The following is a 27,039-nucleotide window of genomic DNA, read 5'->3' as shown; positions in this document are numbered from 1 at the left end:
TTTAATGGACCTTTTCTAAATTAACAGCATGCATTTTGTCCCAAGGGAGAGAAACCGTGCAAAGATACTGCCAGCTGTAATACAGCTTTCCACTTTGATGGGAGATTCTTGTCCTCTTGTTGCAGCTGTATGTTGCCTCCCAAGCCCTTTCCTGACACAAATGAGCAGAGGAAATCATCTAGGTTTAAAAAAAAATATGAAAACAGCAGTTTTCACATTTCAGCATATCCATTCAGGTCTAAAAAACTGCACAACACAGTTGTCCCAGCTCCTGTCTTCAAGCAGGAGATGTGTGTGCTCTCCTGGGCAGGGCTGTGGTGGGAATTCATCCTGTGTGAGTATGGACCTACTGCAGACAGGTGGAACTAGCTGTGGCATCAGCTTAACCAGCAATTTCCAGATATTTTGTATGTATCATCACACTCCAGATTTTACAAGAATCACCATCTATGCCTAATTTTCAGCAAGAGTCTAAGAGAAAACATTATTTAATATGATTATGGGGACCAGGTCATTCACCTCAGCTTGAAGACCATGGTCTAGGAGTGCTGGTGTAACACACTGCAATTCTGCTGAATTATTTTCAATTTTGGGGTGATATTCAGAGTTACTGAACTCTTACTTCATTTCATTTTATCCCAAGTCAGCTGAGTTTTGCTAAAAGCAAGGACTGTCACTATTAGTCTAAATTATACTGAGTTTAGGGAGTCTGTCACTGGAACAATAGATCCAGGCGTAGACACTGCAACTGGTTTTAATCCGCAGAGAGTTGATCTGGTTCCAACAACATTCTGCAAACACCATCAGACACAATCAGCTGAAAACTGCTTCAAGCTACTCAGCAGACATGTCATCCAGGTACCATGGAGTGTTACTTCCCATATGCTGCCAGAGCACTGAAATGGGGTTATGATAAGAGATGAACAGATTCAGTCTGAAATCTCAGTGTAATTAATTCACTTGCCCTTAAAAATCATTGTAAGAAATTTCCTATTGCAAAGCCAGCAAACCCACCATAACCAACCATGGTGTTATTGCCAGTACAGCACATCAGACCTTGCAAAGAATTAATACAAGTTCTGCCAGCTATCAAAAATCCCAGCTTTTGCATGAGGGTCTAATTGGCAAACTGGCTGAAATTTGTGTGCTGTGCTCGAGCAGCTGATACAGCAACTTAGGAAACACTTACAACATCTGAAATTGATGTACAATTTCTTTCCTAACCAGTCACAGAGAAATTTGCCCTAAATAGCTTAATTGCTTTTGCTTACCACTGCCACTGGCATTACTGCTGCCTTTACGAAGCATTTTCCTCGCTTGTGATGCTGCAGACCATTTCCATCCAAGCTCAGGGCCATATTCTGCCATCATTTTCACACTGCATATCTCAGGATTTAAAATTAGGCAAGTAACGAGTCTCTGCCATGTAATTTACATCTAATCAGTATTCTGCTCTTCTGCTGCTCATCTCAAAGGGTGTCTATGAGAAGGGTGGGCAGTGTACAGAGAGGACTGCGATTCATTCGGAAGGGAAAACTAACCCTTCTTAATGCACAGATCGATGCTTGGAGGAGCACACACCCTTGCCCTGCCAGCCATGCCATGCCATTCCTTGAGGGGCTGAGCCAAGTCCACCCAGCAAGGCAGGTGCTGGAGAGTTGAGGCTCAGGTCTAGAAATGACACAAAGGAACTGCTCGCAGCCACTACACCCAAACAAATCACTTCACTCCTGTATAACCCTTGCAGTTACACAGACACAGAAGGTGCGAGGGATTATTCCACCCAAATTACAAGGAAGTTATTGCTCCTTTCCCCTTCTCTCCAGGGCTTAACACAAGCCAAGTAGCAGTGGAAGCGCTCCCAGCAGAGCTGCTTTTTCTCCATACGTGCGCAAAGCCTCCGTTTTTGGCGGCAAGGCTTCACTGACACAAAAGAGACAAACTGCCATCAACACCTTCCTCCTTGGTGCCACCCATGCAGTTTGGCACTTTTGTGCCTCGTTTAAATAGTTATGAAGAGTTTGAGTATTTATTACCACGAATTTCTTAACCACTGGTACCAGAAGACAGAGTGGTACCACCCAATGGCACTGAAGGAATCAAGGCTGTGTCCATCTGAAATGGAGAAAGAGGGAGAGAGCACAGGACCATGAGGGGGAGGTTATTCTGCAAGCAACAGGAGATGCTGTAGCAATAGAAGATGCTACAGGAAAGGGACAGAGACAAGGGATCAGAAAGGAAATATTTAGTTACTCCTCCAAACAGCCCTGCCCTCCTGGCAGTGTTAGGGACTGACGAGACCACTATATGTCAAATGGACTTCATGCTTTGGGCTCTATCTCTGAACTCTGGTGCAGGCAGGAGGCTGGTGTGGATGAAGCTCCTGAAAGAAGGGCTGCTCCTTGTCCACTCTCTGTAACAAGAGCCAGCTCACCTTCCTGCAGTGGTTATTTTCTGCCTGTGGTTTAGCAGAGTTCAGAGCATCCTGGACATCAACACCTTTACTGCCAATCCCTGTTCGTATCAGCACCCATCCTTTGCATTGCATGAAAAGCAAATGACAAACATACGGACAGCAAAGTATTTTTATTCCATCTTTATTGCCTGCTGACATGTTCAATATGCTCAAACTACATCTGAGGGACTGCATAGAGAGTGTTTCTTGTTTATATTTGATGTACGGCAGAACACTTTACATTGCACCAAATGTTGAGCAAACGGTAACATAACAGAGAAGCTGCAGTGGCAGCTGGAATTTCTGAGGTGGGCTACAGAGACTCTCTGGGGGCAAAAGTCTGCTCATCTTATTCAAATGAATTGCTTTTCTGGCCAAATCCTGCTCTGATATGCCAACTGACGAATACAGACCTAGTAACATGAGAAAACATGGAATAACTCTGAGAGCTTCAATTCCACAGCAAGCCTAAGAATTTATAGCAGCTAAAACCCAGAGAAGCAACTGCAACCACACTGAATGGCCAGAAGGCTCTGAGAGACAAGTCCAAACCTGCAAACCCTTGCACAGAAGAATATCAATAGAATTACTTATGGGAGAAATGTGGTTGGGAAAAATGACTCTCTGTTTTGGAGCATCCTCTTCCCAGGGAAAAAAAGAACTGAGAACTTGGTTTAATAGGACTGAATTGTCTCTCAGGGAAAAGCAATACCGGTTGCACTACAGGTGATCATGGACAGCCATAGCACTTCTAACTTCATTTCAGAAAATTATAAAGGAAACATACAGAGAAAAGCAATCCTCCAATCTCTGCCAAAGAACAGGGTCAGTATAAAATGTTCCCAAAAGGGAAAGGCAGATAGAGGCGTGCCCTATGGCTGCTCCACACTTCCTCCCCCCTCTCTGTGGTCATTTTGACCCCACATGGAGTACAAAATGAGCACTTAAACTGCCTCTGCTGATCATACTTGGTTATGGGACTAGGTACTCAATGAGTCTCTCTTACATGGGTCCCACACATCCTAAATCTCCTGTACTTCCCAAGGTTGGATTTCCTTATCTCCCCCACAGTTTCATGCTATGTAAGCCAGTCATGGTGGCTAAAAGGGGATTGAATACAGTTAAGCTTCCTACTGAGACAGCTGAACTTGGAGCAATAACTAACACAAAACAAAGGAACCAGCTTTCCCCAGGTGATTTAGGACAGGAAAATCAGGTGTCTAAGGTGGAAGAGGGACTGCTTGGACTCCTCTCCTCACCAGCACGGGACAGCACATAAACAAGCATGCTCCAAATGTGGAGCCTGGTGCACCTGGTTTATACCACGTCTGTTCCTACACTTTGCCCCTCTACAGCAGACCTGACATCTGTCTCATCAGCAGCAGGGTTTTACTTTCTGACCTGATCAGTTTGGATCTCTGGTGTCACAAGAGCTCAGTTGGATCCCATGTTATTTTATCAGAGCATCTCTGTGTTGCTTTCATAGAAAACCCTGAACAAAGGTTTTATTCCTCACACTTGGAGACAACACACCAAGAGAGTCCAGAGAGGAGAGAGATGGACCCAAGAGGACTCTGTGACTTCCTCAGGTTGGTGTGAAGATGGATCACTCACACTGAGGCCACACACTTCTGTGGCCAATGCAGCGGTTTCACCTGTCCTTGGAAGGTGAGGAAGATCTAACACACAAAGCAGTGAGCAGAACCTTTCTAGGTTACAGAGGACATCTGCCTGTTTCCTTGTTTCCTCTTTCCATTCTTAACAGTGGTCAAATGTACAGGTTTAACCACAGGGAGGGCAAAAAGTGAAAACAAGAAAAAAGGGAAAAAGGAAGATACTGCAAAACGATGACTGCAAAATGATCACTGAGAGCTGTTAGACAATGAGAAGCAGTAATAAATGTGAAGGCAAGATAGATGTCAAGAATGATTTGATGTTGATTCTGACATAGCCAGTGATAAAACTTCTGTAGATTCAAATGGGCTCCAAATTTAACCTGGAGGTTCAAAAGAGAGCCCAAGAACCTCCAACCAAGACAGACTGAGCTTCCTCCTTGCCTCATTAATTCCTTACTAAAATTGATTCTCCATTTTATCAAGCATTCAAGTGCATCTGGAAACTCAAGGCTAGAAGTCTGCAACTGGGATATCCTTGAGAACACCCATACATTTAGAAAAGAATCCATGATTTACAGCCACCCTGCACAGAACCACAGCTCAGCATCAATCACATCGCACTGAAAATGGCCAGAGGACAGACTCAAGTACTTCATGTTGTGATTTAGGATCACTTCTAGTTACATCTGTTACCTGGACCAGGACAAAGAATCGTTTCTTCCATCTCTTCCAAACATTTTTACCAATGGCCCATAAATATCTAGGAGAAAAGAACAGGTGAATTCAGCACACAAGTGTTAATTTGTTCTCTTGCTTTTCAGTATATTCTGTTTACACTTAGAAACTGAAGTTAATGCACAAGAAGGAGCAATTACAAGACTCTCAAGCTCAGCAGCACTCATGAATGGGTTTATTTCTAGCCTGAACAGATTACCTGCAAAGAAAGTGACATAAAAATCTTACAGACCCTTAGTGTTACACAGTATTAATTCTCTCTTTCCTTTTGTCTTTTACAACTTGCTCAGAATTTGAAGCTCTTTAGTGTCAGTGAATAGCTACAACATGGTTGGATGGGTGAAGAATGCATTTGCAACAGAAGAATTAAGGGAGAGAAATCCCAAATCTGCTTTAGCCTTCATAAAACCATTTTGCTGAGGGGAGCTGTCAAACAGAGGGACATTTCCTACATCAAACCCAGCACACAGGATCTCAATACCCACTGGACTGACTAAACCAGGGCACTTCACTGAGCAGCTCTAAGATGAAATCCGAGAAATTGCTTGGCTACAGATAATTCGAGCAAACTGAATAATCTCTGAGGAGGAGTGAATTTACTGTTTTCTACAAAGGAAGAATTAACTTTAAAAATTAATGTCAAAATAAGCATTTAATCTCTGTGATGAATTGGCCACTGTGACACTATAACACAAACACTGGCAAAACTAGTGGCAGCACCAGGCTAATAATAAACATAAGGATATTATTCAGCATTAATATGTTTTATGTATCATTATAATTACTTTCATTCTGGCTCAATAAATACAAAAAAGATTTTATTTTTGGTTATGCAAGGGGTTCCTTATGCCAGAAGGGATCTAGCATGCACTTGGGGAATGTTTAAATCACAAAACTCCAAGTCATGCTGATGTGGGCTTTGAGTCCTTGGCTAGTCCAAGAAGAAGGTAATAAATATCCTTTTGGCTATTGCTGCTCACATCAACAGAAAGATAATCTCAGTTCTGGTAGCAAGAGGTATAAACCTCAGAGTTTTATAGGTAGATCAAATGTTAGTAGAAAAAACCCAGAAAACAGCCCTACTATCAGCTGAGATCAGGGAAACAAACAGGACAGGGGACCTGTCCTCTCTGGCTTTGGTGCCTGTGATTGTGGTGAAAAAATTAAACTTCACACAAGACAACTGGCTCTGATCTCATCAGCAGAGAAAACAGGAGGAGGAGGAATTAGAAAAAATGAGTTATCTAAATTACCTAATAATGGATGGAATTTAACAAAATGCCATGAAAATAAAAGTGAACAAAGTCACTTCTATAGCACCAAAACCAGACTGGAGAGCTATGTCCAACATCAAGCTTCCTGGATAGTTTCAATTTTTTGTCACATCCTCAGCTCTGAAGAGCAGTCAGAGCCTTGCCAATGGCCTTAGCTAGATCTTCCCAAGGATGATCTAATCTTTAATTATATGAAGGCAGAAGTGGTCAGGGATCCCTCTGGCTCCAGATCTTCTGAAACTCCCTCCTGTGTCCCTTTTAACCTTCCCAATTATTAGTCCTACTCAAGACAATTGTGGAATTTATTTAATTGTGGTGTGTATCTCAGTAAAAATAATGTTGCTCACACTGGGGTTCATTTCAAGTGGAAAGTGCACCGTGATTTTGGTTTTGAGAAATCAATACAGGGAGACACAGAATAACTTTTTAAAATTATATTATTCTCAGTAAGAGAGTTGGACAGTTCATCTATCATTTCTCACAGGAAAAACCATAATTTCCTGTGAGGAAAAATGTTTAAAATTTAAAATGTTTGGCTCATATGCATTAAAAAAGACTATGCTAAGAATATGGAAAGTGCACTATAAATGACTGAAATAATGCCAATTTTATATTTATCTTTCTGCTTCACCTCCTGTGAACTTGAGAAAGAGACTTTCTCTTTGAGAACCTTAAAAAGCAAAATTTCCTAATGCACATTCAAAACAAAATGACTTTAGGTTGAGACAAATGTTTACCCAGAGTGCTTCATGTTTTGAGGCTTATCCATTCGCACAGCAAGCTTGATCTTCAGATCTTGATCAGGGCAGTTTTTGGAAACAGTCATTTTGTGCCACTCTGACTGCTTTGGACTATTAGGAGTAGGGTGGAGAACAACCTGTAAGAATTAAAACAAATAATGTTAAAGGGAAAAATTATTCATAAAATTGGGTTTAATGGGGAACATTAATAATGTGGAACAAAAATACATCAGATGACCTAGTTTTGTCCTAGAAGTCAGTCTGGATATGCCTATTCACATCAATGAGGATTGCTTTCTATTGCTTTTTTAAAATACAGCTTGTTATTTTGAGATTTGGTCATATATTCTTTGGGTTCTCAGTCAGCTCATGGGGCTGTGCAGGCAGAGCTCCATGATCAGCTCCTGTCATTTCAGGAGGGTACATCTGACTGAGCTATGACAGCAGATAAAATCAGCATCCCATGTCATGACATGAGTGGTTGCAGGACTCTGCTTCCATTTCATGCAGCAGGAAATGCTGGGAGGATCATCTTCTGGTATTTCCATGTTTTCTCTGTGGCCTAATCCCCTTCCTCCTACACCTGCTCCCCTTCTGATGCTTTCACTCTTAGAGGTGACTTTGCCTGGTACAAATTAATTCAAGTTTCCACTGTGCTGTAGTGAGATGAATCTTCTTTAAATTCATTAATCTTTATGCAAGCAAATTGTTTCACAATTCTTACAAATGGCAGCATTCACCCTCATTAACTGGTGTGCTGCCATCACTCATTTCTTGCTCATGCTTAGTCTATGCTCCTGCCAAACTCCAGCCCAGACTATAATCTTGTATTCCTCTGCTCTTCAACTTTGCTGCTGATTCAACAATCTAGGGGCTGTTTTCCACCAAAATATCATTGATGCTATTATCCTCTCATGAATTACTGTAAAACTTATTTTATTGCCTCCTCTAAAGCCTGAGGTGAACATCAGTAGATTCTCAACTTTACCCTTATCCATTAATGTTATTTATCTCTTCTTTTATTGAATTGCTTTCTCTGTCAGGAATCTGAAGCTGCTATTAGTCACACAGATAACTGAGCAACACCAGTCTGTGCTGCATCACTCTTGGAAGAAAACACATTCAAGCAAATCCTGAAGATGAGAAACGAGTTCTCCTTGAGGCAGGGGGTGTTAGAACCATGACAGACCCAAGCTCTGAGCAGCATCCAAGGAACCCCAGTGCCAGGCAGGTCATGCAAGAACATCCACCTGTTCTAAGCTGCATCTCTTAGTGAGGGAGCAGCCATTCTGGGTGCTTGGGATGCTCTCTGCTTTGATTTCTAACTCTTTTATCAACAAAAGACAAAAACTTTTCTCAGTGGTGCTGCAATTCACAGCTCTTCCCCTCCTTGCCCTCAGTAGATGAAGCACTGGCATGGCTGAAACCCATGGGAGCCTTGCCACTGGCTTCAATAGGGTCAGGATGTATTCCCATGCCTTCAGCTGCCCATTCAGCAGTGCAGGGCTTGGGAGCATTTTCCAATTCTCCCCTGGATAAAAGTGGTGAGCTGAGGAGTGGCGGCCGCTTGCCAGCTCAACGCTGGCAATAGAAAGTGGGCTTTGTACCCGCCTGGCAGAGCACAAAGCCACTGCTCAAAGGGTGGCTGAGCAGGGGTGTTTTGTGTATAAAACCTGCTTTCCTCTTCTCTCCATGCAGGCAGTTCCTGCCCACTCCAACAGCTACACCAGGGGCTTAACACACTCCCGGTGTCATTATAATTTAAAGAAGAAATCTTGATGCAGCCTGAGCAGACACGCGTCATCCTTCGGCCGCTCCGGGTACACCGAGCGTCCCTTTGAAGTTTGGCCGACTGAAAGCACTGGTGGCCACAGGCCAGGGGAATCACTGCCAGCTCCCCACACTTGCCACTGCTGGCCTGTGTCCTTCAGCCTGCAGAAACTCAGGGCTGAGGGATGGTTTCCTGCTGGACTGGGAATTAAAGCACATTGGTAGGGCTGGCTCATCAGCCTTTCAGGGCAAGAGGGGTTGCTTTGGGTGCTGACATCTTTCTCAGAACAACATGCACAGCTAATTGCTTCCCAAGACCAGCAAAGTCAGCAGTGCTCATGGCTGCCAGTGGAAACAAGGCTCACAAAGCAAGAGGGGCTGCACTGAGTGTAACCACTCAGGGGAAAATCCCTGAATGGCAGCGCGGCTGGCTGGGTGAAAAGCTCTGCTCAGCATGCCACAGTGGATAAAGGCAGGGTGCCAGGCTGTTTGAAGTAGGAAGTTTTGAAAATAATCCTGAAAATATTATGATGCTGTGCAGCAAAACAATTGTAGGTTTTCAGCTGTAGTACTGCAGCCTAGAGGGGTCATCCTCTTTGTCAAAAAAGGAGGACAGGGAGAAAGGAAGGATCAAGGTGTGGATGAGAAAGTCTGAAGGGGCTGTGACTGCCTTTGAAGAGAAGGTTGAGAGGGCAAAAGAGGGGGTAGCTTTGCTTTTCTCTCTCTCAAGTGCAAGAACAAAGGATACTTCATGAACATGAAAACACAAATAATTAAAATGAACATGAATTACATGAGACAAAATTGCACACAGCATTCTCCACAATAAAGCTATAAATTTACATCAGCAGCTCACTAGGTCCTGAGAGAATGTTTTAAACTTTTATGAACAGGATTAACACAAAACCAAGTTAATTAGGAAAATTGTTGAATGAACAGAGACTCTTCCTTGTCAAAGCACAAACAGCCATGGAGTTAGCAAGAAACACCTGAACAGGTTAGTCCATAATTGGAAATATAATTCTTGGGCTTGCAACAGGACCAGTGGCTTTCCTGGCCATGGATTTCTTGGCCATAGCCATACAGACAGGATGGAGAGCAAGGAGTGCTGCAGGGCAGGGCAGGGCAGACAGAGCCCAGGCTGCCCCTGGAGATCACCTGGGTCATGCTGAGCCACAACAGGAGGTGCCAAGTCCTCTTACCCCAAAATGATTTTCATGGAGTCATCATCACACTGATCTCAGCCTGAGAAGCTGAGGAAGGCATGGCAAGGAGTTTGCTGCCACTTTTGCCTGGGCCCAACACAAATTAAACAGCTGCACAAGATCCATGGAGACAACTGAAGTTGCCCCAAAGCCATAGGAAAGTGCCATCCACAGATATTCTGGAGCCTTGGGCTGCAGTGATCAAGGGCCACCAGTGCCAGGGCACTGCTTTAGGGACCACAAACAAGGGGCAGAAATGGGAAGATTTGCTCTGTGGCCAATACCCCGGAAATCTGAGCTCTTTGCTGTTAACACCATTGATAGAGCAATGAATCCTCGTGTTTTGCTCCCCAGTCCAGCCCCACTGAAGCCACCAGCTCAGCCACCATCCACCCCCAGGGAAGCCAGGGCTCCAAGCCCTTTGCAGGGAGTACCGCAGTCAGTGCTTTCAAAAGCTCAAACCGTGCACCGGCTGCTCAGCAGATATGAGAGAAACTTAACAGTCCCCTGCCAAACTTAAATCCCCTCTTTTTGCTTCAGCATAATCCCCTTTTCTGCCTCAGGAATGTCCATTTCCGCAAGCAACCTTTGAGGCTTTCCGGACTGCCAATATTGCACACAAGATCCTCTGCCTTTGCTCAGAGCAGGCACAGCCAGCTGAAATGCTGCCATTAAAAACTCACAACAAAGACAGCATGCGAGATGCACTCCTCTCCAGCAGTGCAGAGCTCGCTTTCTTTTCCCCTCCTGAAGCTTGGCAAAAAAGCAGAGCATGTTGTGCTCCAAAGATATTTCTGTACAGGAGAGATTTCTCTAGAAAAGCAGGGCCAGAAGGAAACATTATTAAACTCAAAATCTCCTTACCCTCCCAAGCTCTTTGTCCTCCAGAGCCAGCACTCCTGTGCTCTCTGTGAACAGCTTCACCTTCACTGCAGGAAGTGCATGGGTTGTTGTGAAGTCTCCTTGGGTGCCCCAGCTGTGAAAAGAAGGACAGAGAGGTGTTCAGCTCAGCTGCAACACTGCTCAGGCATGAAAGAGTTAACCTAAAAAGTGTCTGACACAAGCTGAAGTGGTTGGGTTTGTGAGTGACAAGGGCATTAATTATCTTCTTTGGGAAATGTGGGACAGATGTTTGGAAAACCCATGATGATCCTTTGGGGAAATAAAGAGAGCATCTGGGAGCAGCACGAAACCAAGTTTGAGAGAATTTTCTTAGTTAGAAAGAACAATGTCTTCTGCAGTGCCAGACTATGCAGTCACAAGAGAAGCAGAGGATTGAAGACATCTGCACCCAGGATGTCTGTAATCACTCATGCCTGTGCTCTTCTCTTCACTAATTAACCTCTGCTTTCCAGGCTGAGAGTGAGGTTTGCTTTTTCTGAAGAAACTGCAACTTAACCTGGGTCGCTTTCCAAGCCTCAGCCCAACCCAAGTTTAAGTCCAAGCCATTATGTCTGGAGTAATCCTAGTTTGCTAGGGCTACAGAGCAGGACACCAGCTCCTTGTGGGTGGGATTGCAGTGGCCAGAAAGATGTCACCTCTGCAACTACACCATCAACCACTGTCTACTATTGTACTCTCTGAGTCATTCCCTGGCTTGGAAAGGAGTGCTATGGAGGCTGAATTATCCACAGCCTCTAGACACATAGATGTCTCTAGAGGACATCTACAAGTTTCTGCAATCACAAGTTGCCCAAATGCAGAGAAAACATGAACTCATTCCATGTGGGACCCTGCCAAGAGCGTGCCATGAGCAACACCTCTGGGTGATGTGGTGGAACCCACACTGCAACCCAGAATGCTGCAAGCCAGATGATAACACCATAACTCACTAACCACTTCTATTCCCCCTCACTCTGTTAATGACACTTTCTCACTTTAGGCTGTCCTCAAACTAGATCCTCAGTTAAAGAAAGGCAGTTCCCTTGAAAAGGCTCAGAAGACATGGTCCAGTGACTAGATATTCCTCAAAGATGAACACCAAGCAGCATTTTTAGCTTTTGGAAAATAATCAGTAAAAATAATTCACTTCTCCTTGTGCTCTAGGACTATGGGATTATGCTTTGCTCCCCACTGAACAAATCTTGTCCAACTGAGCTCAGCAGATGAGCGTGTTCAGCACAGAGCTGATTAACAAACTTGGGTTCTTCAGCACCTTTGCTCTGAAGCTTCCTCTCCTGGTGTCCCTGTTTCACATCTTTCGTCTTTTGTAATGATGCATCAAACCTCCACCAGTGCCAGACAGCAGAGGTTTGGCTTAAATTATCTATAGCACTAGAGGTCCAGTCAGGTCCTTTACATAATATCTTTTTCCATGTGTGAGACATCAGCTACCTAAAAAATATTTCAAGGGTAAGAAGCAAGAAACAACTTAATTTTCTAATCACAGATTCAGGTCACAGGTTATGTTTTCTCTCAAAAAACTGCGTTGTCACCAGGAGGGAAAGTAGGAAGATTATCTTGCTTTGGGTAAGAGGCAAAAGTAAGAAAATATCCAACCTTCCACTGCGTATTTTGACAGCATCTGCTTTATAGAACTCGTATCTCTGTTTACTATTAAAAAGCTCTTATTTGCTGAAGCATTCCCAGACCATATGTTATCAACAAATGTTACTAACCAAATACAAACAGTAATTTTCATTAGGTTTCCTTCATGGGAACAACATTAACCACAAAGAGAATAAATGTTTCAAATGACAGCAAACATACATAGCAAACCCTTGACAACACTGGTGCTTACATATTCATACCCCCAAAAGCCCTGAAAAGATCTGCGCCAACAAATGGAGACCATCAAAAGTTGAGTTTTGTGCTGGTTGGAGCCTGTGGTGATGTCATTAGTTGCCATAGTGATGCTTAGCATAAGGCCATAATTCAAGCCACTGAAACATCATTTGTATTCAATCTGAGTACCCAGTTTATCTGGGCTGTGTATTAAATTATGGTTCAGAAAATTATCTCTGGACAGTAGCTAGGTATTAGCATCTTCTGAGGGACTAACAGTGGAATGGTTTCATTTCCATATTTAATCATTAAGCAGGTTATCACTGCAGGAGTTCATTTGTTGGGAAAGTGCACTGGGATCCATTGTGGACAAATACCATGAAGTGGCCATGCTATTTTGTCCCCCTATCACAGAACCCATGCTGACACCTCAAAGCAATAAAACATCTGCAAATGCAGACAGACAAATGTCATTCTGGCCAAGAGGACACACACATACAGATGGATACATATGGATGTACAAACACCAAGAAAAAGGTACACAGGCAGAACAAGCTTGGCAGTACTTCCTCAATCAGGACAGTATTAACTATCTGAATCCTGCCTGAACCCCTCAGCTCAGCATTTCTTATTGGCCAGTGCATCCCAAAGTCTGGGACTGATAAAGAAATGCTGCTGCGCACAGAGAATTTGCTAGAATCATGGCCCTATTTATGGCATCTTGCTGTTCCAGTGCTCTCACCAGGATCTACGTTTGTCTCCAGGGTTTCTTATTTAGGATTCAAACTTAGGATAAGCAGCTAAACTCTTCTGGCTGCAAAGTGCCAAAGGTTGAGATATGCCCCAGGTGCTAACTTGACAGATGCTGGCCCTTGTTTTACCTTTTGCAAGCATAATAAGGAGATCATGACTGCAGACTTTGTGTCTGCAGATTCACCTAGAGGTGCCATCACAGTTACTGACCAAACAGCCTGAAGTGCTGTGATTTTATCCTGAATGGAACAAAAAATGACACATATCCAGAGGGTGTGAGTGGCCAACAAGTAACAGAGGTCAGCTCTTGTCTCCCATTACCTCCGCAGCCTCATGGAGCACCGCAAGGATGGGCTCACCTGTGTGATTTCAGGAGCTGTCACAGACACTGCCCTCACTCACACACGAGGGGCTGTGATGCCATTGCCAATGCAGGTGCCAGGCTACTCAGACCTAGCTGCTCTCGGCTGTCTTGGACTGCTGATCTGAAAAACCTTCAGGTTGATGCTATTCAGCCCTTCCCAATTTATGGCCCAAATCTGTAAGACCACTCTCCTCCCCTTGATGCTGTACCAAGCTCTTACCCTTTCCTGCCATAAGGTCATTGCAGAAACAACTGTCACCACCCCATGGAAGTGCAGGGCTTTACTGATCTTTGGCTGTGGGGCTGAGGGCTTCTAAAATGCAGATATAGCAATTAAAAACTTACCATATAGCTAAAAAGACAAAAAAATTAAAACACTGTGGCACTGCTAAGTTAAAATACATGATTGAAATACTATTTGGGATATGAATAAGGCTTGAGCAAAATCCTGTAAAGATCCCTGTCCTGACTGCACTCATGCATCACATGAAACCAGGCAGGAGGGTCTCTGACTTCAACTGCTTTTCTTCACAATATCCTGCTTATGTGACCTACAATTTTCTCAGCTGTCCTTGAGAGACACTGATGTAGTAATTTCTGTTCAATTCAAGTATGCAAGTTCCTCTAAGGGAAATTTGAGCACCTGTGACCTTCCTATAAGTGAACATACACATTTAATATCCAGGAAAATTCATTAAACTCTTACATTAATATACTGTGCTCTCCAGCAAGTCTGCTCAGCCCCTGCCTAATTTAAAACAGTCACCCTTCTTCCATCAATGCTCTTGTAACTTGATGTAGCCAGAACACTGATGCCTGTGATTTATATAAATAATGAACAAGTGCAACTGGGCTGCATTGCTGGGCCATGAATCAGCCCTGCTAACCAGGCTAACAGGGGAGCAGCTGCAGAGCCATGTGCTTTCCACAGGGGGGACATTTAAACACCATCTATGGCCACTTCTCATGGGCCTCAAACTTACCACAGGGTACCTTTTATCCCTGCATGGAATAAACATTAAAAATCAGAAAATGCATGGAATAAACATAAAAAAATCAGAAAATGAAAGTAAAAATGTGTACCAAAGGAGAGCTATGCTGTCCCCTCAGTGGGCTCACTCCAGGTGTTGGCCATGATGCTCACTGACCTCAGCAGTTTCCTGGGACAATCTTCTCCGCCAGAGCTGCTGCCCTTCTGCCTTGTTCCCATAAATTCACCACTTCAGTAAAAAAGTCATGCAGAATAATATTCCTACCTGTTGGCCAGATTTGCAGGAGTTTACTGAGCCACCTGCTCAGTACAGTTTTCCCAAATAAACCAACTCAGCAGCAGTGCCTGCCCTCCCAAGACAGGAACACGTCCTTGCGAAGGCAGGGCATGGCAGGCAGCTGCTTCCATCCCTGCAGGGTCACCAAAACCAGCAGCAGCATCACCTGCCCTCCTGCACAGCCAGCTCTGTGTGCAAGGGCACAGAGTCCAGCTGAAAGGCATTTAATGTATGTGACCATGGTTGGGACAATAATTTCAAGGGCAGCTGTCCTTCTCTTGCTGTCCTCTACTGTCAGAATGGGATCTGGTGAGGATGCCATGACTGGCCAGTCTGGCTGCCTCCCTCCCTTGTGCAGTGCTGGTGGAGAGGGTTGTGCTTCATGCATTTCTCTTCATTTACAACCCTCATCTCTCCTCTTTGGACACGTGTGTGTCCCTCCTGGTGTACTTGCAGCTAGGTCTCCAAAGTGAGCTGGCTAGTAAAGAGGAGTTCATCAAGAGGGCAGCACAGACAGCCTGACAGACACTGCCTGGGCTTGGTGACTGCTTCATCTTGTGTGGTGTGATGCTTTTAATCCAGCCTTATTTTCTCACCTTACTGTGGTGCCCAGTCACGGTCCCTGCTGGATCTGGACCCTGCTCTGAGGATGGAGAGTTCAGATCCCTGGAGTGCATTGCTGCAGGCTGAAATGCTACATACAGTCTCAGTTTAGTTCTCCCACAAATCCTGTCTAACAAATGATGGTTTTATTACTTTAGCACACTCCTCCCCTCCCAGAAGAGACCTTTAAATCTTGGACCATAAATCATATATGCCCATGCTTGAGCACTGGGAAAAACAGAGTTAGAGCAGAAGCACACCAGGCACTGAGCTAACCTACCTTCATGCAGCTGATGGAGTAGTGCACCTTTTCCTCTAATGTAATGCTAAGCTGTGTTTCTTTTCTACATATTCCTAGAGACACAAGTGAGGAGGAAAATAAACTGGTTTAACATATATTTAAAAGTTAACTATATATGAAGAAGCACACAGGATAGCTTTTCACTATATTCTCTAATGCTTTATCTATACCAGCCATTCAAAAACTTGAACTAGAGGTTGATGACCAAAATTGTCAGTGATCTACCTGAACTTCCCTCACCCATACATGAAGGCAATAGTTCATTATAACTGAGCACAGACAGACTCACTCAGGTCAACAGCAAAACCTCATGCAGGGATGGCATTAATCCCACTGGGATGAAAATACCCATTTTTTAAAATTAAAAGAGAGATTGGGAACTTCTAGGAACACCATAAACTAGACAATGGCTGGAAGAGGCTGAAGAGCTGACAGCTCCTTGTAGGGAGCAGTGCAGGTGAGGCACTGAACTGGCAGGTTTGTGGCAGAACAGATGTGTCTGTGACATGTGGCAGAGGCAGGTGCTCACACCTGCACCAGCTGGGTCACAAATCCATAATAAACAGAAGCAGGGCATCCCAAAGCCTTTGAGAAAATATGTACTCTTTGCAGCTCTTGTGGGTAATAGAAATGGAAAATAGGTTTTTCGTTTGCGTCTTTGGGATTTGAGAAAGCCCAAAGGCACAGATGAATTCTGGCATTTTTTAAGCACTCCAAGAAAGCTCACAGGCTGGGTCACACACCTGGAGAGCTGTGGGATGCACACACAACTCCACACACACCACTCTGTTCCAGCAGGAGAATGCCATGAACAACTGCCAGTCTGGGACAGCTACAAACTAGTTTGTGACTTCCTACAGCAGGACTGCAAACCTCAGTTGAAAACTCACAAATTTAGGGGACTGTACTACTGTGTAAATGTGCCTCAGTCACCTGCTTTGGGCTCCTGCTACTGCAATAAGGAGAGATCTAATTAAATTAGTAGAGTTAGGCCTTAATTTGCCTCATCCCAATTTAGAGGCAGCAAGCAGATGAAGTGATGCCTGACATAGAGGGCCCCTGTCTTTCCACTGCTATAAAGGTGTGTTGGAAGTGACTGCTGTAGATTCACAAAAAAGATTTGAAATTAAAATCTCAAAGAACACATATAGATGCATATACATTGCTCATGCAAAAACATCCTGGGCTAGGAAATACCACTCAGGTGCTAAGAAAGGCACCTTTCCATTCTGCCTGCAGAAATGCACTGAGAAAGGTTTGCATCCATAATACATCTTGATACTTGAGGCTGCTGAGCCTCCTCTGGGATTCCTCCCACGGTAAAACTTTGATGTGTTTACTCACCTTCAAAACAGGATAACCAAAGACATCAGACACAGATTGACAACACAGCCCATTTTTGTTTACATTTGTTTCCTCCCCTCCCTTTCAGCTGCCAGAACAGCCTTTCAGTCCCATCCCCTCGGAACAAGCTGAGCTCAAGTGGGAGTGACAGCACAAACAGATTTGATTCCTCCCAGACTCTCCTGCACAGACTTTGCAGTGATTTAAAGCACGCTTCCACTGATGCAGCTCCCGTGCAGGTGCTGATAAATCAGCATTGCTGCAGGCACTGGCTGGCAGAGGTGGCTGTACCTGCCTTCCCTGCAGCCAGGGAACACTGAGTGAGGCCATGGCTCTGCATGCAGCACTGATGTCTGCTCTGATGGGATAACCCAAGGATGCTCTGACTGAATCCATCGTTTCCCATGGCCAAGCATGAAACAGTCCCTTTACTATAATAGAACACCTCTGGTAAATATTTTTCTTAAAAAAAGGGCATTTATTTTCCCCAAAACACCACTGCAGAAACACTATGCTGTTATTCAAAAGGTGAGCAGAGACAGTGTGTCACTAAGAACAGGGCTCCATCTACAGCAGCTAAGGAGGTGTTCCACCCTCCAGCACTTCATGGCCTGTCCTTTTCTGTTTCCACAGCTCTGAGACACAATGTATGTGTCACACACAGAGGCACCGTGTTGCCTAACATCATGCAGACAGCAGTACCAGACCATCTCTCCCTCCAGGAGCCGCAACTCCCACATCCTCAGACTGGCTACGGCAGCCCTGCTGAGAGAGAAATATGGCTGGGAGAGATCACATCTGTGCCTGAGTGTGCAAGGCACAGAAGGATGAGGGTAAAGCTGACAGAGACTGCAGCAAAGCAAAGCCTGCAAAGGTCTGCTCTTGATCTGCTTGTGGCTCACACACAATCCCCGTGGATCCCGTCCCAGTGCCAGCACGGGGCACCGCAGCCAAGAGGAGCTGCTGAGGCCGACAGCACAGCTTTAGGAACCCAAAAAGGGATGATCTTTGCTATGCAGAAAATACAGCTTGACTTGTGTTTCCTGAGAATGACTGATACACTGGGGAAGCGTCATGAGGAAGGAAGAAGGGATGGGAGGTGGATGTAAAATCACATAATAGCTATTTATGGCCACGAGATGGCATTCCTGCCCCAGAGATGTCCCTCCACCATGCCTGCACCCAGCCCAGGACCACACACCCCTCCCAGACCACTGCACCCCAGCCTGGACTCTGCTGCAGAAACCCCTCAGCTGGTTTGGATGTGAAATTGTGGCAGTGCTATTCATCACAATCTTTTGGGTATTAAACAGGGAAAATTTAAAAAAAGGAAAAAAAAGTTGCATGAATACTTTCCATGATTTAAATGATGACTGCTTTTCAAATGCCCTGTGCTCTTGTCCAATACTATCACAATAAGAGAAGAAAAAACTCAGCAGGGGTAACTGGAAGCAAAAGCCCAGTACTGTTTTACTGTGAGGTCTGAACTGAAAGAAAAATTGCTTTTACAAGGGCTGCCTACTGTATGTACTCCATCACTGTATGTGCTTTGGATACAGCAGGAGTTTACAGCTTCATTCATTAATTGCCTGTGTGCATTTACTGTCTGTGGTTGCGACCACTTCTTGGATAGGGTGACTTCAATGCCACACACTTGTTAATCAAAGTTTCCTTTGGCCAAAGATGCTCCACTGACCCAGCCACAGAGCTGCTCACTTCACAGAATGACCAAATATGATTCATCTCTCCTATCTGATCTTGCCACCCTGAAAGAAAATACAGCTGCGGAGGACTGCCATTGGTTAAGGCCTGGTCATGGTTTTGCACTTAATAAAGCCTGCCAGATTTACAGAAACTTAGTATCTCACAAACACAGACCGTGGAGAAAGAGACAGAAATCCTCTGCCTGAAAATACAGGTCACTGGTTTGTGCCAACATAGTCTGGACCCTCCTTTATAAAACATAGCAGAAAGCAGTGAAATATTTTCCAAATGCAAACAGCAGAAAACAACTCAAGGCACTGAGAGAGACCAATCTGATTTTTATTTATGCCTCAACATATGTTATATTTTTATAGGGGCTTCCTGACTCCCCCTTTTACAGTGGAATGGGACAGGCACCCTTCCAAAATCAGCTGAAAGGAAGAACAAGAAGTGTGAGACCATCTCTTGCTGTAACAGCATAGTAACAGCAGTAGGTTGCTCCCTTTAAGGGGTTTTATACTTAGTTCTGTGGTTTGTTGGGAGATGCAGCACATTCACAAAGCCAGCACACTCTACCTTAATTTCACAGAAAGGACACCTAAAATGCTGAAAAATCCCTATCAAGGTTGGTCTTCTCATTTCACCATTCCACAGCTTTGTCCAGACAGGAGCAGGCACAGTACCAATTCTTTAAAGCATGTCCTCTATCTCCCTACTCTGCTTTGCAGCAATAGCAGCACCCCTCATTAAATAATAATGTGCACTACTTGTACACAGCACTTAATAAATAAACCAACAACTAGACCCTTTCACTTGCCTCATCCCCTGCCTTTCCCCTGGCAAATGATGTGCTGAACTTACACTAAGGCATGGCTTCTTTATTTTTTTTAAATCATGTGCTGAACTTACACTAAGGCATGGCTTTTTTTTTTTTTTTAAGAACACCAACTATGAGCAATAAACAACATGACTGAATGTATCTCAGACCTTGCACTCTGCAGTCCTCCCCTTAATGAAGCACTGTTTCAGATCACGGAGTCTCAGTCTCATTTCAATGTCCTTTTGGTTTTTCCTATCCCCATTTAAGGCTGCAGGCACAGGAGTGATGGAGCAGACGGGTGTCGATGAAAATCGCCTTGGGCAGCATCACACCTTCTGGAATACTTAAATTTGAATGTATGTGCTATCACAGGAATACATAATTCCCAAGTGCATAGGAACACTCAAGAAATTAGACAGCTGGCGAGAAAAGCAAGACATTCATCTGTGAAAGGGAAGGTGCATGAGCTCAACCCTTACTAGACACCAGAGAATCCATGTGAAAGCAATGCTATGTGTGCCCTGAAAGCCAGGGAAAACACAGGCAGAGCTTGCACTTACTGGATGCTGGAAGAAACCAAGTACAAGGGGTAAGTGTAAAGAAACACTATTCTTCAACACAACTTCTAGTGTGGTACAGGAGAGCAGGGACTGAACATGACACCTTTGGGAACAGGGTCCCACCTGGGATCACCATCCAGAGCCCCAGCAGAGTATTCCATGGCAGCCCAGGAGGTTCCTCCACAGCAGTGTGGCTGTCTGGGTGACACTCAGGAATCCCTACAGGATCTTGCCTTTATTCTGGAGAAAAACTCAGCTACTTAATCTAAAGCAGAATTTTTGTCCCACAGTGGCTGAGCTGGGTAAGAACCAATCCTGCAGAACAGCTATGCGGGAGCATCAGGCAAGGTTCTGAATTCCTAATTAAAAAGGGCAGTAAATCACTTGCACAAAGACTTCCCATAATAGATCACATACTTGCACTCAGGTAATAACTTTTTATTGCAGTTTTTGCTGTGCTTAATGACTTGTCCACAGCCTCCACTTTCAGAAATGGGAACATCACAGCATAAATCTCAGGAGCATTATGGAAATATTGTCACACAAAAGGGGACTTGAAGAGCAGGTGAAACCAAGCTAACAGCAGAACCCTTCAGGTGCAAAGTCATGCACAGTCTCATCAGAAAACTCCTAGGCATGCTAAGCAGCTGCAAGTGAAGAAAACTTGTGTCAGGGATTTGGGCACCACTTTGTACCCTCCAGCCTTAGACACAGGGGCTAAAACCAACAGCCCTGAAGCTCCTGTCCCTGTAATTTTCACCTCCTAGCCCAGCAGCATCGTGGGTTCAGGACATTTGCTCCATGCTCACAGAGACCAAAGCTGAAGGCCTCTCCTGGAAGACATTTCCCCAACAGATGCCTTGGGGCAGACTGACCCTCTGCTCAGAGCCTCACCCCAGGAGCAAGGACTGCACCCCACAAACAAAGGTGTCTGATGTTTGCTGTACCCAGTCACCTGCTTTGACACATTCCTAAGGCTCCCAGAGATTTCCTAAGGAGAAAGAGCTGCAAACATCTGCACAGCTGTGAAATGAAGCAATGTGACTGGAAAAGCAATCCAATCAGTGTGGGTAATTAAGACAGCTTATATTTAATGCTGAAGCCAATTAGAAGAGTGAGGAGGAGGAAAAAAAGGCAAGAAAAAGCAGCTATTTCCTAAAATTTCCTTTTGCTTTGTTTTTTACCCAGCATCATGAATTCTGCTTACACAGGGCTTAGCTAAGCATGCAAACCTAAATATGAATGTCTACTTAAAATTGTGTAGCCACACAGGACCTGTTCCTGAGCTTTGCCATGTCTGGAAGAGACCTACCAGGCCTGGCAGCAACAGCTGCACTGAGGGATGCACATCAAGAATTAAACTCTACTCTCATTTACATCAACATAAACCCCTTTGGTTTAGCAGAGTCAGATTAATTATATGGAATATTTGAAATTTATGCATCTCAGAAGGAGTTTTCTCATTTTACCACAGGGGAGTGTTCACAGCATCTCCCAAGAATCTGCAGCAGCAAAACACTGACTGCAACAGAACCCTCCCATCACAGCCCTCTCTTTGCAAAGCCACTGGGCACCACTTCAAACTCCCTGGCCTGAGGCAGGGGATTCCTGAATGAAAAGATCAGATTTTCCCCTTCTGCAGACAGAGAAAGCATCCCTGCTTGCCAGCCTCCTTTCCCACAGGGCTTCTCTCCCTTTGCTGCTCAGTGCCCAGCTCCCAGAAGGTGAAGGTGAGTAAACAGCACTGGAGAAGGATGCAGGTCCTGTCCCTCCTCATGGTCAGACAGAGGGCTCTGATGGATGTGGCACACTAATTTGAAACAAAAACTCTGGCTGAGTGCTAAGCTTGGTGCAGGGATCTGAACAAGGGCAGCCTGTCAGAGCAGAGAGAAGCAGCAGAGCTGTCAGAGCACCTTTAAACACATCAGGGAGCAGCATCAGAGCCAGCACAAAGATAAAACCAGACACCTCTGTCTCCTAGGGAGGTGGCTAAGGGAAAGGAGATGGGAGAGGTTTAGAAGTTTACCAAAGACATTACTTTATCAAGAGTGAATCTCTGGAGAAAGGGCACAAGGCTCAAGCCCTTGGTCCTGACAAATGTAAGACGTGGCATGCAGTCAGATGAGACCCACTGAGTGTCCTTTCTCCAGCACTGCCCTACAGCACACACAGAAGAAAACTACATGGAAAAAAAATCCCAAGCAATGCAAAGTGGCTTTTTCTCCTTCAGAAAACAACAAGCTCCATCCTCACCTCTCATTCTCTGAGCTGCTGCACCCTTGCACTAGGACTGAAGAGACTGCTCTGCAAGGGGGATAGATAACCTGAAAATGAAAACACTTCCAGAGGAGCAGGGCACACCCCTGTCCCTTCCTGGCATGCCAAATGCACAGACAGGTTGGCCAGATTCTTCCCCCACCAGTATTTACTGCTTTTACCCCAAATGGCTCAGCCCAGTTCAATGCAGGGACACCCAATTTTCACTACTGTGATAGAGGAGAGAGTGAGACTTATCTGGGTGCCAAAATAACTCCAGAATCTGTAGCATTTATTCACAAGGCACACAGGTCCTTGCTGTTGTTTGGATCTCTTTTCTTTTGTTCTGCTCACATCAGAGAAAGGTGCTGTGAGATGCTGACCATGAGCACTGCCACAAGCACAGGTCACTGTTTAAATATATCCAGCAGTTTCTCTGGAGACTTCAGGACAGGGGGGTTGTGGCTGGGTCTTTTGTGCTATACCCAAAGCCCTTGACAGCCCTGTTCCCAGGCTGCACAAACAGCAGCACCACTGACACAGCTCCTGAAGGGCATTTTGGAGACATCAGAGGACAGACCACAGGCCAGCACACAGGGAAGGGGGTAGAGGTACAAACCCCACAAACATCTGCAAGAATGCAGTTCCAGCATGAAAAGCAGTAAAATCCTTCTCACACTGGGATTTGAGATATCTTTTAGAGGCATCTGCGTGTTAGGGCATAATACACAAATGCTTTTTCTTACACAACTTATTAAAAGCACCACTAATAAAACACTGCAAGCTTGATCTGAAATGAACTTTTCTATTTCAGCTCTGGCTTTCTCTAGAACTGTGCCATCCCCTGCATCTGTGCTGAGGCAGATAATCCTCACATGAAGGGATTGGGCTTAAAATGTCAGGAATCCAACATGAAGCCTGAGAAGAAATAGAAGGCCAGTGTTTACTGTTGTCCCAAAGCCCAAACTCCTTGCACACAATTCATCTGATGGCTACTGGGTATTTAGGTCTGCTAACCCTGCTGCTGCCCTGCCTCTCTCCAGATCTGCAAATGGGATTTAAGCTCTGAAGTCACTAAGATGATTTCTTCTCAAAAACTGCCAGTTTTGCACCAAAAAGATGAAAGAAGAATCTCACACAGACCTAGACCAGTGCATTTGGAAATCCCTCCTTGGCTGGTGAACTCCTTTTATCATTAGAGATGTGGAAGCTAGGCTGGAACCCTGGCATGGCACTGAGCTGAAGAGCAGCCACCATCCCCAGTGTGCTGTGACTGGGTGCTCCAGCTGAGGGCTGGCATTTGAAGGACACATGAGGTGAAAGTGAACAACCCCACGAGTCAGGTAAAAAGATCTCCTACAAGGTTGAGGGGCCCTTAACACTCTCCACCCCAGGACATGGGACTGTCATAGAAAAGTAAAGTCTTCCAGTGAATCTTACTGTTCAAATGTAATTTTTCTCCCCTGATGCTTATGAGAAATTTAGCCTTCTGTAGCCTGTAGAGCCTCCAGACAATGGCAAAGCTGAATTTCACTCAGTTTCAAGGCTGGCAGTTAAAAAATGCTGCCTGATTCCAGATCTGCATTCACTGCATATTCTGAGCACAGGTGCTTAACCCACACTTTTTGAGCCTCTGACACATAAAACTTCTGGGATGTACAGAGGTAACTTGCTTTGGTGTTCACAGTTTCATAGTGCTGAGGCTCACAATCCCCAAGTGTTCTTCAGCCCCAGGCCAGGCACATCCCTGCCAAAGCACACAAATCCTGGGATGCTGGGCAGTGAAGTCCCTCATGCCTGCACTGAGCTGCTTCCTTTCTCTAGGGGTGGTTTGCTTATTACAAAAAGCACAGAAGCAAGCACAGTGTGAATGACCTCAGCAAGACTGATGTCAGCATCCAAACTAACACCTCCAAAGGCTGTTTTGCATTGCCATAAAGCCTTTGTTTCTAAGGCAGCAGTGCTCAAAAATTCACCAAAACCTTCTCTGTTTCTATCACTGCTCATCACCAGAGCACCTGGGGGCCTTCAAGTCTTGTATTAAGCAAGATGACAAACATGTCACATCTGATTCATTCTCTTTCCTTCTCAAGAGAACTTAGGTGCAGTAAATTGCTTTCACAGAGCTTTGGTATCCTGTATCTCTGCTGCTGTGCCTGGGAGGGGAGGCAAGGTGCAAGAAACACCTCTAATGCAGAGAGGAAAGGAGGACAAGCTTTTTGTGATGGTTTCTGGTTTCTGTGAAGATTATTCTAGAGTCTCAGCTTGGCTGGTCTTTGGTTCTGGAAAGAAAAGGCCTTAGGACCCTCTTGGAATTCAACCATCAAACCTACTCCCCTCCTAAACCACTTCCATAGGTATTAGCCCAAGTGCTGGAGCAATCCAGAAGTCCTGAAGCCTGGCTCACACTCTACAGGAAGCCAGTGCAGAGTGTGATGAACTTGCATGACTTTTATCACATCACAGCACTCAGTGTTGGCTGCATTTTCTTGAGGCCTGATGGCTTCATGCCCAGACACTGTACATTTAATTATAATAAAAAGATCCACTCAATTAAAGAGTTCACTCCTGCAGGTCTTATTTTCAAAACAATTCTCATAGAAATGATCCTGCATCTTGCAGTGAGAAGACCTGTGCATGGAAGGGCAGATCCTGTGAGCAAAGGTGGGACGAACAGACCAATCTAAACAAGTCCATGCAACCCAGGAGAAATGTGCTTTTTCAGTATGAATAGTAGCAATTTCCCCTAAATAGAGCCCAACTTTCTCCACTGAAGCAATAAGAATACCTAAAATAGTGACAATTGTAAGTTCTCATGGAAATTTTGCTCTAAGCTCAGCTCTCTTCCTTCCTTCTCTAAAGCAGATTTCAAAGCATTTTGAAAAGTCAGCCAGGCTGCAGCACTTTCCCTGATTGGGAATATTGTTTTTGAACAGCTTCCTGCAGATTCCTGCTGCTCTGGTGCAGCACAGGCCATGAGGCACCAGCGGTTTCTGTGCCTCTGTGAGAGGACAGTGACAGAGGGAAGGCAGCCTGTCCTGGTCTCTGCCTGCACCCACTGCTCCTGAGCTGCTGCAGTGCCTGTGCACTGCCAGTCCCGCAGCCAGGGGGTTCTGGATTTCCTTCCATGAGCTTGGGAAGCTCCTGGCAAAATATGTTTAAGGACTGGCCACCGGGAATGGGATATGAGCACAAGAGCACTGCTCCCCACTCCTGGAGGAGGCTTCACACCACCTCAGCAATTCTCCACTGTCAGCAAGCACACTGAGAATTTAATTTAAGTGTGAAATCTCTGCAGTCATCCAGAGAAACACTGCCTCAAATCCAGAGTGTTTCAAGTTAACTAATCCCACAAAATGGAAAGGAAATAAGCCATTCATCATTTTCTCCTTCCAAATAACAAAGGCCAATCACTACTGGTAGGTGCTTAACATCCAGGCAAGACATAAGAAAGTATGGAGTCAAAAGTGAGGATTTGGGGACGAGGTCAAAGAGGACAGGACAAGACTCTGCCCTTGAATATCACTGGGCCAGAGAGGTCTCAGATAAAGCTTTAACTGAGTAATTTGAAACTTTTCCCAGATTCTCTCTTCCACCTCTGTCTGCCAGACTGTGTCCCTGCCAGCTGTTCTCTCTCTGGTAGGACTGCCAAAACTCTGACAGTGAGGACAGGATAATGTACCTATACCTGATGGCACCAGTTCAGATGGACACTCAGGCAAGTACTTATCTAAGCACATGCTTAACTCCAGCCCTATTTAGTAAAGCACTTATGTGTAGGCACAAATTTATCTCTCCATGGCTACAGGAGACATAAGCCTCTCATTAACACTTCATTCCCCTCAGTCAGGGCTTATGTGCCACTTTTAGCTGCAGGACAACACTCTGCATGTGTGGAAGGAAGGAGGGCTTCTCCTCTGCCTCCGAGAGTCCCCTCTGCCCTCAGCATGCAGAGCCATGTGCAGTGACTCAGCAGTGCAGAGACAGGGCAGAGCAGTGTGCTGGGGAGAGCAAAGAGCAAAGCAAGGCTTACGTTGGCTTTGAGGCTTCAGCCTGGTCTGTCTGCAGCTTCTCCCCCCCTTCCACCTCCATGGTGCAGTACACGATGCGGTTGGGGGCCAGCGACTTCAGCCCCTGCACCTCCATGATGACAACCTGCAGGCAGAGGAGGAGAAAGGTTAGAGGGGCAGCAATCAAAAGATTGATTCATTTCATCCTTCACACCTGCTGGGGCTGCTCAGCCCATGGGGTCAGCCTGGGCTGGGGTCCTCCAATGCTGCTGGATGCTCTCAGGGGCAGCAGGCAGGGATGGTGGCACTGCCCAGGCTGAGGGGGGACTGTGGCACCAGCCAGGTCTGTATGGAGACCAGGATTCCCTCTGACTGCACATGGGCTCTCTGAAACCCTTGGGTGCCCAGGCAGTACCAAGCTTCAGGAGATGAGCTTCACAGATGTAGTCCTGCTCCATCTACAAATGCCTTAATATGTGAAATCCAGGGGGAAAAAAAAGCACACAACTAGTCAGCTTGTGCTAAAAGCATATTTTC

At 45.1% G+C, this 27,039-nt stretch overlaps 1 protein-coding gene across 12 annotated transcripts in view; it reads right to left on the bottom strand.

Moving 5' to 3' along the window:
• CADPS (calcium dependent secretion activator) overlaps positions 1-27,039 on the bottom strand; it is a 203,218-nt gene that overhangs the window by 101,257 nt on the left and 74,922 nt on the right. For all 12 annotated transcript variants that reach the window (XM_058031860.1, XM_058031862.1, XM_058031867.1 and 9 more), the window contains exons 6-9: positions 26,526-26,647; positions 10,660-10,771; positions 6,818-6,957; positions 4,765-4,831 (exon numbers count right to left, since the gene is read on the bottom strand). In XM_058031860.1, the coding sequence (XP_057887843.1) occupies positions 4,765-4,831; positions 6,818-6,957; positions 10,660-10,771; positions 26,526-26,647 (441 nt within the window). The remainder of the gene's footprint in view (positions 1-4,764; positions 4,832-6,817; positions 6,958-10,659; positions 10,772-26,525; positions 26,648-27,039) is intronic.

This window comes from Melospiza georgiana, chromosome 11 (genome assembly GCF_028018845.1).
Source record: "Melospiza georgiana isolate bMelGeo1 chromosome 11, bMelGeo1.pri, whole genome shotgun sequence".
Lineage (NCBI taxonomy): Eukaryota > Metazoa > Chordata > Aves > Passeriformes > Passerellidae > Melospiza > Melospiza georgiana.
This window is presented reverse-complemented; position numbering and strand designations above follow the sequence as displayed.